This window comes from Manis pentadactyla, chromosome 13, assembly GCF_030020395.1.
Source record: "Manis pentadactyla isolate mManPen7 chromosome 13, mManPen7.hap1, whole genome shotgun sequence".
Taxonomy (NCBI): domain Eukaryota; kingdom Metazoa; phylum Chordata; class Mammalia; order Pholidota; family Manidae; genus Manis; species Manis pentadactyla.
In genome coordinates this window covers 4,102,964-4,119,772 of record NC_080031.1, presented here as the reverse complement: position 1 = coordinate 4,119,772, position 16,809 = coordinate 4,102,964, and the positions used below count along the sequence as shown (strand labels likewise).

At 40.8% G+C, this 16,809-nt stretch overlaps 1 protein-coding gene across 5 annotated transcripts in view; it reads left to right on the top strand.

Annotated features, from left to right (window-relative positions):
* Positions 1 to 16,809, top strand: part of SIK3 (SIK family kinase 3) — a 235,806-nt gene that overhangs the window by 164,601 nt on the left and 54,396 nt on the right. For 4 of the 5 annotated variants that reach the window (XM_036919831.2, XM_036919832.2, XM_036919834.2 and 1 more), the window contains exon 4: positions 428 to 589. The exons of the other annotated variant lie outside the window; for it this stretch is intronic. In XM_036919831.2, coding sequence (XP_036775726.2) covers positions 428 to 589 — 162 coding nt within the window. The remainder of the gene's footprint in view (positions 1 to 427; positions 590 to 16,809) is intronic. 5 annotated transcript variants of the gene reach the window in all.

Below are 16,809 nucleotides of genomic sequence, written 5' to 3'. Positions count from 1 at the left end.
CCTTAGCAATGACCAATTTCTGTCTACTCTTTCCTAAAATGATTGATTATTGTGACTCACCCTTTAGCACACAGGAAATATTGCTGATAGTTATTTCCATTTGCATGCTTGCTGTGTGTATGTAATCTTTTGCACTGGAGCTGTGAAAAGGAAGGTGTTGAGTGTTAATGATCCTTGAAAAATGCCGTTAAATCCCTCGGAACTCTCTTTCTTATGGTAGGGCATGTGTATTCGTATGCAACATAGTTAAAATAGTTTGGGTCCTGATTACTAACGGATTTTTATAGGTACAAAGGAGGACTGTTAGTGTGTTGTTTTCCGTTTGTTTGTTTTACTTTAACTCATACATTTGATAGCCCCCTTGCGTCCCTCCTTAGGAACTCTCAGTGTCTGAAGTGCGAGCTGACTGTGTTCTTCTTCGCCGCAGACCACCTGGTGGCCCATGGCAGAATGGCGGAGAAGGAGGCCCGTCGGAAGTTCAAACAGATTGTTGCCGCCGTCTCTTTTTGTCACTGTCGGAACATTGTCCATCGTGATCTAAAAGCTGAAAATTTGCTTCTGGATGCCAATCTGAATATTAAAATAGCAGGTGAGAAGTGTGTTGAGGATATGAAATAAGAATAAAGAAGCTTTTCTTTCAAGGGCATTAAAGCAAGGGATTATCTATTTCCATTTATTCAGAAAGAAGTGAAAATGAAGGATTTGAGTGTGCGTGTGTGGCTTGAAAATCAGTAAACTTTCAAAATACATTTATCTTAGTTTTCATGTCGTATTAGGTTGATCCACAGTAGGGAGAAAGAAAAAAGGGAAATTGAAAATTGTATTATTTATAAAGAAAAACATACAGGATAAAGTGGTGAGAAAAACTGCTAAAATTGTGTACCCTCTCAGCTTCACTTGAGGTTGATTTGTGTCCCCGCTGGTAGACAGCATGTTTATTCTCAAGTCTGTAGTTTTGTGGTAATTTGAAGAGTAGTCTTCAAGGAGTCCATCTCCTGGCTGCTTAGCTGGCGGTGCCTGAACGGTGCTGTTCCTCGTCTCAGGCGGCTCTGCCTCAGTTTTAATGAGCTGCAGCATTTGCCCAGCCAGCACAAGCTCACCACCTATTGATAGAAGAAAGTGACTGCAGTCCATATAGAAACTATAAATATGAAAACAAAACGTTTTTGTTTCCTGACAGTTTTCAGTATTGTGCTGTGTGTCCCCATCTCCTCCAGATAAAAGGGAGGGAGTTGCATATGGGAAACCAAAGTAGAGCAAGAATATAACTGCCTTGAAAAGCCAAGGTAAAAGCACTTCTACAGATTTCCCTCCTCAGTAGAGTAGGAATTGAGAGTTCGGACTTACGTCACAGGTCAGGGTACCTATGTAACCAGTACCCTGCAGCTCGGTGGTTCGTCTGGCAGCTGCTTCTGTGAAGATCTGTCTGTTCCCTTTCAGACTCTACTTTTACCTCCTTGGAATGTCACATAGCTTGTTGTTTATCTAAGTCCGGTTGACGGATGTGCGCTGTGTGGAACCCTCACACAGTTGCAAGCTCTTTGAGTCTGTGTTTGCTCAGTACGTAGACAGGAATTAGATGCTTTCTCTATCTTTCGTAAAATCATGTTCTTCCTTTGCCCTTATGTCTGCTTTATGTTCTCCGAAGCTCTCAGTTCCCACGGAGGTGAGTAGCATGGACAGGCCTGGCATTTTCAACCCCTCTTACGTAATTATTCTTTGTACCTTCAATTAAATTAGTGGTAATAACATCTACTAGGCTTCACAATCCTCCCAAGTATAATAAAATGTTGTGTTAATTTCCTTTTGTTACTGTAACAAATCACAAATTTAGTGGCTTGAAAGGACACAGACTTACTACCTTAAAGTCCTGGGGGTCAGAGTCTGAAGCGGGTCTCGTGGGACTGACATCCGGGTCTCGGAAGGCCTGTTCTGCCTGGAGGCCTGGCGCCTCCGTCGCCTTGGCCTCTCAGGGTCTAGAGGCCCCCGCATTCCTTGGCTGCCCCTTCCTTCCTCACGTCACCCCACCTCTTGGCCCACTGTCACCCACCCCCACTCCTCGTCGGGTCCTCCTGCTGTCCTTGTGAGGACACCTGTGACTGCACTGGGCCCTCCTGAATGATCCAGGTGATCTCCCTGTCTCTAGATCCTTAACCCAGTCATGCCTGCTGAAGTCTTCTGCCACGTAAGCAGCACCTCACAAATCCCATGGATCAAGGGCATGGATGTCTTCGTGGGCTCTTATTCAGCTTGTCACAGATGTTAGTGGAGCGTTCTTTGCATTATTGATTTGGTAGTGAGTTAAAAGAAGGCCCTTTTTTCCTTCAACAGTTTTATTCTGCTTTCACTGATCAAAGGTTAAACTTTTTTTTTTTTAATGCTTCCTGGGTCTTGATTTTCAATTTAGAACCATTTTGATTTAGTTACGGGAAATTTGTGTAGCTTTTAGTTTTTGCATTGAGAAGCCAAGTGTAGAAGTGCAGGGGTCAAGGATAGTTGAAATGAGAAACTCTACTGTACTTGGGTAAAGAGATTTTTAAATGCTTTTCTTTGTTAACAGTTAAAACAAATCCATGTAGTCACGGTAAGAGTCTCTACTTGCTGTGGAACTATAGACTCCTCGGGGCCAGCCCTGGGCTCTCTCTGTGGTAACATATATACTTTGGCAAGATTTTTAAGTTCATTAGCCCAAAGCCTGCATTTTTATTATTTGTTTTCAGAGCAAAGCAAAGAATAAATAAGCACCTCTAGTTTTGTGCCCAGCTGTAACATCTAACATCGTCTTTGTTCGTACATTCTTTCCTACGTGACGTGATCCCTGTAATTCCCCCTCATCTACTGCTTCCCTTTCTGCATCTTTCAGGTGCCCACTGTCAGCTGCAGTCTGTAAGCAGACAGTCCTCCTCCTGACATCGTCAGAAGGTCCCTAGTAGCCTCATGCTCCATCACCATCCCTCACCCCTTACTTCATCTCATCACGTAGGCATTTTATCATCTCACATCACAAGAAAAAGGTACACACATTATAATAAGATAACTCGGGGAGAGGGACCACATTCATATAACTTTCATTACAGTATATTGTTATAATCATTCTATTTTAGTATGAGTTATTGCTGTTAATCTCTTACTGTGCCTAGTTTATAGATTAAACTTTATCATAGGTGTGTGTGTATGAGAAAAAGCACAGCACTAGAGGCTTCCGTGCTGTCTGCAGTTCCAGGCATCCACTGGGTATCTCAGAATGAAAGCCCCTCGGATAAGGGGGCACTGCTATACTCATTTTCTCAACCATTGCCTGAGTTTCCTTTCATATGCATGAGTTCGATGGAATTCCTGTCCTCACCTGCCTACTCTTCATGAACCGAATGGATCTAATGGAAAAGTGCTTCTAGGTAAGGCTGACAGCATGACTGATTTTTGGAGAGATGTGTTAGATGGTTCTGACTGGCTAAGGGGAGATGAAGTCAGGTTTTAGGCCTACCTTCTTCTACTGAGCTTCATAGAGTGTGTGTTTCTCATGCACTGAAGATTTCCCTCCTCAGTAGAGTAGGAATTGAAAGTTCGGACTTACATCAAAGTTCCGTGGCAGCCCTGCCCTGCGTGTGTCCTCGGCACCGTCTCACCAACCACGTTGCTCACTTCACGTCCGTATGTCACATTTTGGTGATTCTCTCAATATTTCAGACATTTTCGGTATTATATTTGTTATGTTATTCTGTGATCAGTGATTACAACTCACTGAAAGCCCAGGTGGTGGTTAGCATTTTCTAGCCATGTTTTTTTAGTCAAGGTAGGTACCTTATTTTTTTCAGACACAGTGCTACTTCACACTTAATGGGCTACAGGGTAGTGTAAATGACTTTGATGTGCACTGGGAAACCACGCCATTCATTCAACTCCCTCTGAGCTAGGGCTGCGTTCCAGACACTCAGAGTGCCTTTCAGGCCCCTGATCTTTTCAGGGGTCTTGTTGATGAATTATTATAAATCTCAGGAGGAAGAAATTACTGTATTTGAAAGAAAATGAGATAGAAAAAAGTTCTTTTATTTTAAAGTATTGTTAATCTTAAGTACATCATCTTTAAAATCATTATATATATTCTGGTAGCAAGTTAATATGAAATTAATAAAAATTCAGATAATAGTATTTTAGGAATTCAAGTTTTCCTTATGTCAGTGTTTAGTGAAGTGGTTTTGATGGAAAGATTATACATCCTGTTCAAATATAGAGGGTGGATAAGTTCTAAGGATGTTTGTGTTTTTATTCATGTATTTTTACTTTTTATATGAATTAATGTGGCAATTTACACTTGGTACTAAAGAAATCTGGCTATTATAAAAGCCCATGGCAGCGCTCTTCAAGAAAATATATGTTCTTTGGATATGAGAGGTAAATTTCAGTTACAGGTATTAAAAGATTTCAGCATCATTCCATGATTTAAGAGTTTTTGTGCTTAAATTCTTATGTATGAATTTTTGTTCTAGTGCTTTTTCTAAAGAGAACCAAGTTCAGGTAAATAATTTTGTTTTCTTTCTTGGTTTATATTAAAAACATTCCTCTTCTTAATGTCAGTAGCAACCATGTCCTCTGGAGAATTATTTAAATGATATTCTGTCATTAGTGATCCAGAATAATTAGTGATGGTTTTCAGAGTAAAGGATTTTATTCCTGAAAGGCAGAACTATCAAGGCTAGAACTAAGGGTTTGCAGTGGTTTTCTGAAATCTTATCTGCTGTTAACAAAGGCTCTCTGGGTGTCATGGGGAAAAGAAAAGAAGTGTGAAGACATGGCTCCTACCATCAGGAATTTATAGTCTATTTGGGCGCAAATGCTCAAACCTTTGAAAAGTTAATAACACTGAAATTATGGTTTTCATAATTGATGTTATATGTATGGCATTATGTGGTGTTACATATAATATATGGTGTTACATACCCACACAACTTCGCCAAGCATTTCCACCTATATCATTTAATTCCATCATATTTGACATACTTACCTGTCTTATTTAGAAAACATTAGAGCTTTTGAAGCACATACCTTTAACTTTCCAAAACTTTGAGTTTCATATAAAGGGTACTTGTGCAGATTTCTTTAATATAAAGAGTCCACTACTGGGAAAAGAAGAGGATTCTTGGCCTCTAACCTTTCACTCCCTGTGATGTCTGAGGAGCCAGAGGAGCAGGGGAGGGGTGGGGGAGCGGCACCGTGTGGTTCTCTTAGGGTATAGCCAGCATCCCTGGGTGATGGCGTGGCCAACAGCAACTAAATTATAGTTTGGTACAATAGGAGAGATGTTACAAGGCAGGTCATGATTCATTATCGCATAAATTGTACAGTCTAATTACCACAGAAGTTTAGAAGATGAAGAAACCACATTAGATTGTACAATTCCATTAGATTGTGAATGCCACAGGGACTGTAATGACTCCTTGCTGATTGTTCCCCTGTTGCCTAGCACAGAACTCTTGCATAGTAGGTGTTCAGTCACTTTGTTGATCTGAACTTTAGACAGTGGTGATGAGGACATAAATACCCTGTTGAACACATAACATTTGAGGTGAGTCTTAAAGGATGAGTAGGATTCTTTAAGGTAGAGGTGTAGAGGGGAGCATTGCAGTAAGATCAGTCGGTCAGCAAGTGCTGATAAAGCACCTGCTATGTGCGGACATGGATCTAGGCACTGGGGATACAGCAGCAGATAACATAGTCCCTTGGAGCTAACATTCAAATGGGTAGAGAAAGACAGTAAACACAAAAACAAACTCTCCTAAAGGCTATGAAGATGATAAAAATCAAGTAATACAATAGGATGACTTGTGGGAGAGCTTTCTGCTTTTAAACAGGAGAGTCAGAGCCTGCCAGCAGAGGGAAGAGCAGTGCGCCCGAGAGAGTGCAGCTGAGCACATTGAAGGGGTCAGGAGAACAGCAGAGCGGCCCCGAGATAATAAGGGGGACGTGGAAGGAGACGGAGTGGGAGAGCGGGCGGGGGGTGGATCACGCGGGGGCCTGTGCACATAGTGGGGGCTCGGGATTTTACATGGCTTATGTTGGGAAGCTGAGTGGCAATCGAGTGCCCTTGGCATATTTGCAAAAGAGGCAAAGAGCCTGGCTGGTGGGAAGGCTCAAGTAGGGGACTTATGACCAGAAGGCGGGAGAGGTAGGTACTTATACTAGAGTGAAATTGTTTGACTACCAGGCATAATAATCAGACCCAGGTTGGACAGGAGAAAAAGGTGGGGGTAGGGGGCAGGGACCTGGAAGGCAATAGGGAGATCGGGTAAAAGACTGTGAAACGGTAAAGTCCTGCATAAAGGTGGTGATCTTAGGCATGGAAAAGAAGAAAAGGGCAACAAATACGAGAGAGCCCAGAGGAAGAATTTCTAGGACTGGATAACCGACCAAGCATGTGGGCCAGGAAGAGGGAATTTCTAGTCCAAAATAAATTTAGACAGAAATCAAATTTTCTCTTTGGTGGAGTATGTTAAACTATCAAAGAAAAATGGTATTGTCTTATTTTTAATGGTTGATGCACTGCTGTTTGAAAGTAATTTTACTTGTCCCCAAAGATTAGGCAGAGAAATTTCTGTGTATATACAAGATTGCCTAAGAAAAAACCTAAATGTAGCTGGCTTACTCCCTGAAGCAAAGTTGTTTGAAATATTCAGACATTATAAGAATGTTCTGAAAATTGTGGAAACTTTTTTTTTATGACCTAAGAAAGTTGGAAACTTTTCTCTTTAAATGTCGACTCCCAGAATGGTCTCCATGAGATAGTTTCCACCCCGGTGTTATTGTTTTAGTTGGCAATCAGGAGACAAGAAAGATCTGAAGTGCGGCAACAGCAAAGCCAATATTTTGGAAAGAATTTCCAGAGTGCATGGATTTAAGGTACTGTGGAAAGTTTTGACCTCACTGCAGTGAGATCCAGAATATTCTGTGTTTTAAAAGTAAGAAACTAAAAACATTTCGTAAGTCCGTTGACCTTTCACCCCAAGTATAAAATATACTGCGATATAATCATATACGGAAAGAAACTTTGGAAACCTTGGATTTCTGAGAACCTTCCATAGAGCAGTGATCGAGAATAGCCCTGACAGGGCCTAGGAAGTAGTTGAGCAGTGTTCATCATATCAGTCCCAAATTTTGCGCCCTGATGCCAACACCCTTTCTTTAGGTAATCTTTCAGTACACCTCTCTGATGGACACATAGTAAATTTAGACCCAGAGAGGCTCTGTGACTGAATTCAGGTTATAATAGAAAATGCCTCAACCCGTCTTCTCACCCGCAGTGGTGTGTGACCGACCCTCAACCAGAAGGTGCTCAGCAACTTTAATGTATTTGACCCTTGGGAAAATACAAATTGAAAATTTATCTTCTGAATCCTATGCCTTTAAATGGAGCTTTGCAAATGAAAAACTAATATACCTTCATTCAAAGGGCATTTCAGGTATACACAGTTGATGTATTTTGTATGAAAACTTCTGAAGTTAAAACTGAAATGAACAGATTTTTGTATCATGGTACTGGGTTATAAGTAAGGTCTTACTGATCTTGAAAAGTGATTGTATCTTGCTAGACTCAAGAACAATTTTCTATTTATAGGGCCTTCCTCGCAATAGCTGTGCTATCCATACCAGAGCATTGCTTCTCAGATTTTCCTGCCGGTTTCCCTAACACAGAGGGGGATGAACTCACACGGAGTGCGGGCAAGTGGGCCTGGACCACATAATGTGAAATGGCTCATTTTTTTAATCACACGCTTTATCTTCAAATTCACACACATTTTGTGTTCTCCTCAATGTCATAGCTACATCTGTTTTAATATTAAAATTATTCAACTTTATTTAACCTAGAAAAATATGTTCCAGGAAGGTGTATTTTGCTTTACCTATAGTTTCACATAACTCTTGACACACTGCGTGCAGCTTTGTGCTGGGGGATACACCAGCATGCACCAGTTTGCAAAACAGAATCAAGAATATCTCCCCCCCAGTGGCAGGTTCCTCTTACACAAATTAATTGCAAATCATTTGTTTGGGGGATAATTAGAAGTCAATAAATGAAGTAATGATTTAGGTTTCCCCACCATCCTTAAGTGGAATAGTTTGGTCAAGTAAGTTTGTTAGGGAGATAATGAGCATGCTTCTCACTCAATTGTTCCATTTATTGTGCAGTTGAAGTAGTTGATTACCAAGATAGTTATGACCAGAATGCAGTTTTTCACCATATTTGTACAACTTGCATCTGTAGTGGATCATTGGACAATGTAAAACAGAAGGAACACTGATGTTAAAATTCATTTAATGAAGATAAGAATAATTCTACAGTGCCTTAAGACGAACTTCACAGTTTATGTGAATTGTCTTCATTTGATCAGTTCTTGTATGAGCAAATCAGGATGTTCATAGGACTTCCAAACCCAAAATTCTACCACACACGCACACTCACACAATATCCAGTTTGTTTCATTGAGAATAAAGACTATCAGCATTCATGGTGTATTATTTGTGAAGAAGTGCTAAATTTGTGTATCCATTTTATCATTTAAAAACAAACTGAAAAGAACTCAAATAAACAAGTTTGTCTTTTAGGTTCAAAAATGTAGGTATTCCATACACCAGGTTCTGAAAAGTCTTTGGCTGTTCTGGATGTTAAAATGTCAGTATATATATATGGCTTCCAAATGAAACATGACCTCAATTTTAAATTAATACTTTTTCTTATATAATTTAAATAAACTAGTGTGTCACTTATAAAATGGGATAAATGAATTTTTCTTAATATTTGTAATAGACTTTGGTCTTTTTATTAATGGACGTATACTTGATATGTAACATTATATGAGTTTCATATGTATAACATAATGATTTGATATTTGTATATATCATGAAACAATTATCAGATTAAGTCCAGTTAACATCCTTTGCCATACCTCGTTACCAAAAAATTTTTTTCTTAAGATGAGGACTTTTAAGATCTTTCTCTTAACAACTTTCATATATGTAATACAGTATTATTAACTATAGTCACCATGCTGTATGTTTGTATCTTTTGACCAGTTTCACGCATTTCACACCCCCATCCCAGCTCCCTGCTGCTGGCAATCACCAATCTGTTCTCTGTATGATGAGATTTTTCTTTTTTAAGGTTCCACATACAAATGAAATCATAGGCCTTTCTCCATTTCACTTAGCATAATGCCATCAGGATCTATCCATGAGGTTGCAGATGGCAAAATTTCATCCTTTTTTATGGCTGAATAATATTCCACATATATACTACATTTTCTGTATCCACTCATCCATCACTGGGCTCTTAGGCTGTTTCTATATCTTGGACATTGTAAATAATGCTGCAGGGAACATGGGGTGCAGATATCTTTTTTTGAACTAGTGTTTCATTTTCTTCAGATAAATTCCGAAGTGGACTTTTTGGATCCCATGGTAGTGCTATTTTAAATGTATTTAGGAATCCCAGACTGTTTTCCATAGTGGCTGCATCAATTTACATTCCCACCAACAGTGCACAAGGGTTCCCTTTTCTACACATCTGTATCAATAGTTATTTCTTGTATTTTTGATAATAGCCATTCTGACAGGCATGAGGCCATATGTCACTGTAGTTTTTATTTACTTTTCCCTGATGTTTGGTGATGTTGAGCATCTTTTCATGTACCTGTTGGCCATCTGTATATCTTTGGAAAAATGTCTATTCAGATCCTTTGCCCATTTTCTGACTGGATTATTTGAGTTACTTTGCTATTATATATTTTGGATATTAATCTTTTATCAGGTATGATTTGCATATATTTTCTCCCACTCAGTAGCTCGCCTTTTCACTTTGTTGATGATTTGTTGATAAATTTAAATAGTATTTATTATGAACTTTTACGTCAATTTTTAATAATGTACTACTGCTGTAAAATATTTTACCTAAAGTTACTACTTTATCATAAGTTACGCAAAAATGACAAAAGTATTTTAAAATTTATTCCCTGGGCAGTTTCTAACATAATAGATTCCTTTGGAAGGAGTTTGTGAGTCAAGAAAGTTGGGAAATATTGGGTGCCTATATAATCAAATCGGTTACAGTTGCCTTCACATTCTAGTCCAAATGTAACCCTTTTTTTTAAAAATCAGATTGAGAGATTCTCTGAACTCTTGACAGACTCTTCTTTAGGAATGCCCCTCTTCTCTATTAGATTTCTTTTGTCTAAAAGTAGGTTTCTGCTTACCAGACCATATGTCTTCATTTCTAATTTGGAAAATATTGCTATTATACCAATATACTATATTTCCACTTGGTAGCTTTAGTTGTCTCTTGAGGATTTAAGGGCACTTTAATTCATTATGGTCTATAAAAGGCACACTAAAGCTTTTGTGTAGTGCTCACCTACCAATATTAGAAACTTACCTGATTGAATGATTGGACTTTTATTGTTCTAAGTGATACGATTTAGAATCATGACTGTAATTGTGTGTACTGATGTTTTCAAGAGTGGCAGTGAATACTGTTTGCAGGTCTTCGGTAAAGTGTCTCATTACAACCCTTTTCTTTATACATCTAATCAATACTGAGTTTGATGAAAAGATCCTATGCTGGGGGGAGTTTTGTATTTTCTAAAGGGCTGGGATGGTACTACTCTAGAATAGAGTGGAGGAGATTGGTTTATCACCGCATTTAAAATAGGCATGGGCAGTGATCCTAACTGCTAGGGTATTTAAAGCTTTGGAAGGAAATACGTACCTCATTCATTGAAAATGCCAGGGTAATGTTGGCCCAATGTTTTTGTTTTAAATTTTTGATCTTCTAGGGAGACAGTGGCCATGCTATATAGATATGTAGTGCTAGGAAGTTGGGGGGGTGGTTAGGAGATCACTAGGATTGAGTGACAGATGTGGGGCAGCCCCCCATATGGCTTAATAGCAGTAGCTCCAGCAAAATGGTGCTATAATACATCTCTAACACATTTCCAGAAAGGTAGATTTCAATCTTAGGAATATTACTCTCTTGCGTTCCTCCAAGTTCTGACCGCCCCTGGTTTTTTAAATTAAACCAAATCCCTCTTCCCCCCAAATAAGCTGATTACTTGATTTTTTTTTTCCCATGAAGGAATGTCTCTTGTGTACAGATGCTCAGGCTGTGAGTCAGTGGTTCTTGGCATTACCTCTCTGTTAGCTCCTAGTCAGGAAGTTCAGCCAAGGGTTGGAGTGATTGCTAAACACTGAGGACTTCCCAAGACCCATTTTTAAGAGCGAGTTAATACTGTGACTCCTGGGAACTTGGAAACTCAGCCTTCATCACTACCGTAATCCTGAGACCCACACAGTTGACTCTTGCTCAATTCCAGATAAAGCTTTTGGGTCACATGATTTCCAGGCTAGTAATAATTGTATAGGAAAAACAGGATTAGTCATGTGTCATGTTCCATTTTAGCAGTTCATGTAACAGTCTAAATCCTCCTTAGCTAGTGTTCTTACACGAGTGTTGATCCTTGGTTCCTTGAGTTGTTACTAACAAGAATACCTGGCAGCTTGTACGGCCTCCTGCCACCCCCCCTGCCATGTCCTTAGTCCATTGAGAAATTAATCAAGGGCCAAAATTATTTCTGTTTTTGATCTTTGTCTCTATGTGCAGGTTCAGTATTGGGGTTATGTGCCTCAGGAGCTTACAGATTTTAAAACAAGAAGGCTCTGTCACAGTGTTTTCTCGTGAGGTTGTTTATTTAGGATAAATAAACGCTACCCTACAGCACTTTGTTCCTCTGCCCCCTGCTTCTGCGCTGTTTGTAGTGTCAAGGAAAAGGGCCGCGAGGCCCTGTAGGAGGGGCTGGCTGCCCCTGGCAGCTTGCACTGTATGACCTCAGCAGGCACTGCAGACATCGGAACTGGCCGCAGGCAGTGCCCGACCCGTTCACCGGCCCTCACTGCTCCTTGGTCAGCCCAGAAGCAGTCGGGGGTGTGGCTGTGCAGTGCTGGGGCCAAGCGAGAAACTCCTCTGCTCCAGCCGCCTTGCTTTTGAATTAGTGCCATGCGCCCTCCCCTCCCCTCCTCCTCTGACCACAGACACATACCCAGCTGATGAAAACACTCTTTCTTAGGAGCACAGTACCACCACCCTATATCGCCCCAGGCTCCTGATCTTGCCTAAACAAAGAATTGCAAGTCTCAAAATTGATAGTAAACCCTGGTATTTAAACCGTCCCTAGAAGACAGACATGTGGTTCAAATTAAGGTCTGCTGCTCTGTATTAAGAGAAAGGGATATGATACCATTTCAGCCTGCAGACAAATGCTAACCAACCAGGGCGTTGGGGGTTGGAAAAGAGACTTAACAAATTACGCTAGGAGCCTCTTGTGAGTGGAGAAATAAATGACCACAGGCCACACGAAGAGAGCACTCCACCCGAGTGGCTTCTGTCCCGTGGGCGTGAGGACCCATCCTAAGCAGTGGCCCCTGCTGCCCTCCCCTCCTTCCCGAGCTCTCCAGCGTGTTCATCGCTGTACTGCTGACTCTGTAGGTCATAAATCTGTCCCATTGCTGATGTACAGACAGTAAGGGGTGTAAAGTATCTTCATGGGCATTTTTGTACCTGAGAATTTCCTGAAACTGCTCATCGTTTTCATTCTTCCTATTCAAGATGGTAATTTAAAGTCTTTGGCATTTATATTTAAAATAAAAAATTTAACTATAGAATAATATAAGCATACCATAGGTAATTTAAACAACAGCAAGAGATTTTTAATTATTCAAACTGGAACCCCACCTCCAAAAACTATCGTTATCATGGAAGGCATTTCTTCTGCTTTTTTTTTCTATGCATGTTTCCATAATTATAGTCACTGTATATACAATTTTATATGCAGTTTTTATCCTTTAAGTCATATATTTTCCCCATGCTGCTTCATAGAATCATTTTAATAATTGCATACCAAGTAGATCTATCGTAATTTGCTGAGTCCATCCCATATTGTTCTAAGAGCACAGGAACTGTTGCTGGGCTTTGGTGTTCGCACGCCCCCTCTTTGCTTTGACATTGCTAGCGCACTTCAGAACTACCAAGTGTGTATACTTCACCTTTGAACACACACTGCATCTGTTCTCTCCTTTGCCTTCAGTTTCTAAGTGCTTTTTTGTCGTTGTTCTCATTTTTGTTTATACTGATGCTGCCCCTCTTCTGGTTCTGCCTTTATGTCGCACCAGTGTTCGGTCTCATAGCGCTCTTCATCCTGAGCTATGCGAGCTAAACTGCAGCTTATGATAGTGTGGTTTACTTTACTTGTGTTCCCCAAGTGCAGTGACCCCAGGTTGGCAGAGCGGGGCAGTGTGTCCCTCCAGTATTTCTTACCGCTAGTGCCCAGGGTTATTCTGGGAAGCTGGAGGAAGGCGGTGCCTGCGTACACAGTGTGCGAGGTTTCAAGGAGATGGTTAGGCTCTCTTCATTCACTGGGAATTTGAATAATTAAAAGTTTATAATAAAAAAAATGTTAGGGGAGAGTCAAGATGATTTATCTGGAAGAGCTGCCAAAATTAAATGAACTCTCAGTTACCCAGTTTTGTTTTGTTTTCACTATGTGGGTTTTTTCCCCTCCTCTTCCTTCCGGCCATCTATATTTTTTGACTTGCCCATTTATCAAGCCTGTTTACCTTGAGTTGGACATATTAAAGGGAAATAAGGGAAATCTAAATCTCTTTAGCGTTATTCTTTGTTAGCAGCTCTTATTTAATTAGAAAAGGCAGTGACATTATAGACAAAAATGAATTTTCAGATTATTTATAATTAATGTGTCTCCATCTGTTCAGGCTGCAGTAACAAAATACCACAGACTGCGTCGCTTATAAATGACAGAAATGTCCTGCTCTCCATTCTGGAGGCTGGGAGATCCACGATCAAGGCACCCGCACGGCCTCCTTCTGGTCTTCTGGTTCGTGCCAGCACCTGCTTACTGTGCCCCCGTGTGGTGGGATGGGCCAGAGGTCGCCCCAGAGTCCCCTTTCCTAGGGCGCTGATCCCATTTGTAAGGGCTCCATCCTCATGACCTAATCTCCCAGAGCCCCACCTTCTTATACTGTCGCATTGGGCTTTAGGATTTCGACAGATGTATTTTGGGGGAACACATTCAGATCATAGCAAAATGTATGCTCTCTCTGCCTCTTCATATAAGTTACTGAGAAATAGTAGTATAATAATAATAGTAATATTTTTTATTATGTGAACTGCTTAGCATTTATTCCTAATTGCCATTATGACAGTGATTACACATATCATTAAAATATTTATTTCTCCTTTTAAATGGTATTTACAGCTGTCAACTATTGTTGCATATAAAGTCTTCATAGTTTGCAGTTGTCTTCATACAGGATTTTTGCCCTTTCCAACAAAGGCTTCGTGGGATCTGTTTTAGCAAGTAGCTCCCAGTTCCTTCCCTCTCAGCTGTTCACTAAGGGCGGCTCAGAGTTCTCTTTTATTTCCTTCTTTATACTCATCTCTCTTGTCCTCTTTTTCTTCCTCCCTCTCTGTTCTTAATTAGTGAATCAGACATTTATTGAGTGCCTTCTCTTCTGGCAGGCCCTGTTCTAGGCGCCAGGAAATCCGTGGTGAGAAAACCGCCTAATTCCTGCCCTCCTGAGCCCTGAAGATAGGAGAGCTCAGATCCCAGTTAAACAGCCCCACAGAGCCAGAAATAGAAGTGGGGGAGAAAAACGGTCCTATTCTTTTCGTATTTTCTCTTATTATGAAATATTATGTATCTAGACAGAAATGTGTGTCAGCCATATACGTTCGTTTTACTGAATCACTATAAAGCAGACACCTGTGCAGTTACCACTTAGATCAAGAAATAGATAATTCCATCAGCCCAGACCGCAGCCCCCATCACAGCCTTTTCCTTCCTAGGAGAAGTGATCACTGCCTTGATTTTCATGTTAATCACTTAGGTGCTTTGCTTGATGGCTTTTTTAAAAATAGTCTTGCCACCTGTGTAATGCATCCCTCAGGAGTTTCACTCCAAAAGATGCCATTTATGTTGAACATAATGTACGACAGGCTCATCCTTAATATAGTTTGCTTGTTTTTGACCTGTGTGTGAATGGAGTCATACTGAATATATATATTACTTGGTGCCTGATTTCACATGACACTGTGTTTGTGAGGTTTATCCATGTTTGTCTACCCGTGATTTATTCACCCTCATTTCTTCAGTAGCCGTCCCTGATGTGAGTAGACCGAGTCGTTTCTGCAGAGTATCCGGATATTTGGGTCGCTTTCGGTTCGGAGCTCTTACTCACGCCGTGAACATTCTGGGGCAGTCTCACAAATGAACGTGCATTCTCGAGCGTTCGGGAGTGTAAGACGCAGGAGTAGAGTTCTGGGTCGCACAGTGTGTCTGTTCCCAGCTTTTCCTGCGCGGGGCCACACTGGCGTCCCCACGCGCCCCCAGGAGTGCTGGGCGCGACTCCACCTGTCGCTCTCGTCCGCCAGGCGAGTACATAAGGCTTATCCGATTGTGGTTTTAGTTCTTCTTCAATTTTTCTCTTTAATAATGAGGCTGATTTTCATGCCTCCCGGCCTTCTTTGTGAGGTTTCTGCTTAAGTAAGTGTTCTGCTCGGGGTTCCTCCTGCGGTGTCCGTCTCACTGACTCCCGGGGGTTCCTGTTTCACTAGTAAGGATATCAGTCTTGCATATTATACAAGTATCTTCTCTTCTTTTGCAGCTTCTCATTTTACTGTCTTTAAAATGTCTTTTAATGAATTGACATTGTAGTATAATTCAAATATAACTAAATTTACCACTTTTTCCTTTATGATTAGTACTTTTTCTTTCTTGTCTAAGAAATCCTTCCTTCCCTTGAGGCTATAAGGATATTCTCCTTTATATTATTTCATAAAAGCTTTGTAGTTTTACCTTTTACATTAAGTCTGTGATCTACCTGGCACTGATTGTAGAACATAGTGTGAGGGATTCAGTGACGGGAGGTAAAGTGTGGTGATGTAGTGTGGCCGGTTTGATTTTTTTTCCATATGGAAAACCACCTGTACCTGTGCCATTCACTGGAAAATTCATCTCTTTCCCAGTGACACACAGTGCCTACCATTCTTTTCCAGGCACTGTTTTTTCTTTTTTCGGTGTTATTAATATACAATTACATGAGCAACATTATGGTTACTAGATTCCCGCTATTATCAAGTCCCCACCACTTAACCCATTACAGTCACTGCCCATCAGTGTAGTAAGATGCTATAGAATCACTGCTTGTCTTCTCTGTGTTATATGTACTGTCAAGGCACTATTTTTAAAGAAACTCGAAAACATGCCTGAAGCACATGCCCTTGGGAATTACATCAGCAGGGCAAAGCGTTGACAGTCAAGATAAAATGGAGAGTGTAGACTGTAATCACTAAGGAATTTGGAAGTTGAATGAAAATAGTTCTGGGATGTCCGTTCACCTTGGTATACACAGTGTGGGTGGGGCTCTGAGGGCAGCCAGGTCCACACTAGAGGCTGAGCCTTGTCTTACTAAATTGTTCTTTAACTTTAAATTTGGGCATGTTGCTGATGCACCTCACCTCCCCAGACATAAAACAAAAACAGTGCTCATCTCAGTGAGGTAATTAATACATGGTACTGTAACAGCACTTGACAGAGTGTCCTTTAAAAAGTATCTACTTGTTTTATTCCATATGATTCGAGGTGCTGCACGAACAGGGGACAGCTGCACTGAGAGAACTGAGTCAGGGGCAGCCCAGGTGCAGGTCTTCCCGGGGGACCCGCCTCTCTCCGGGGCTCTGGCCCTCCGCTGCGT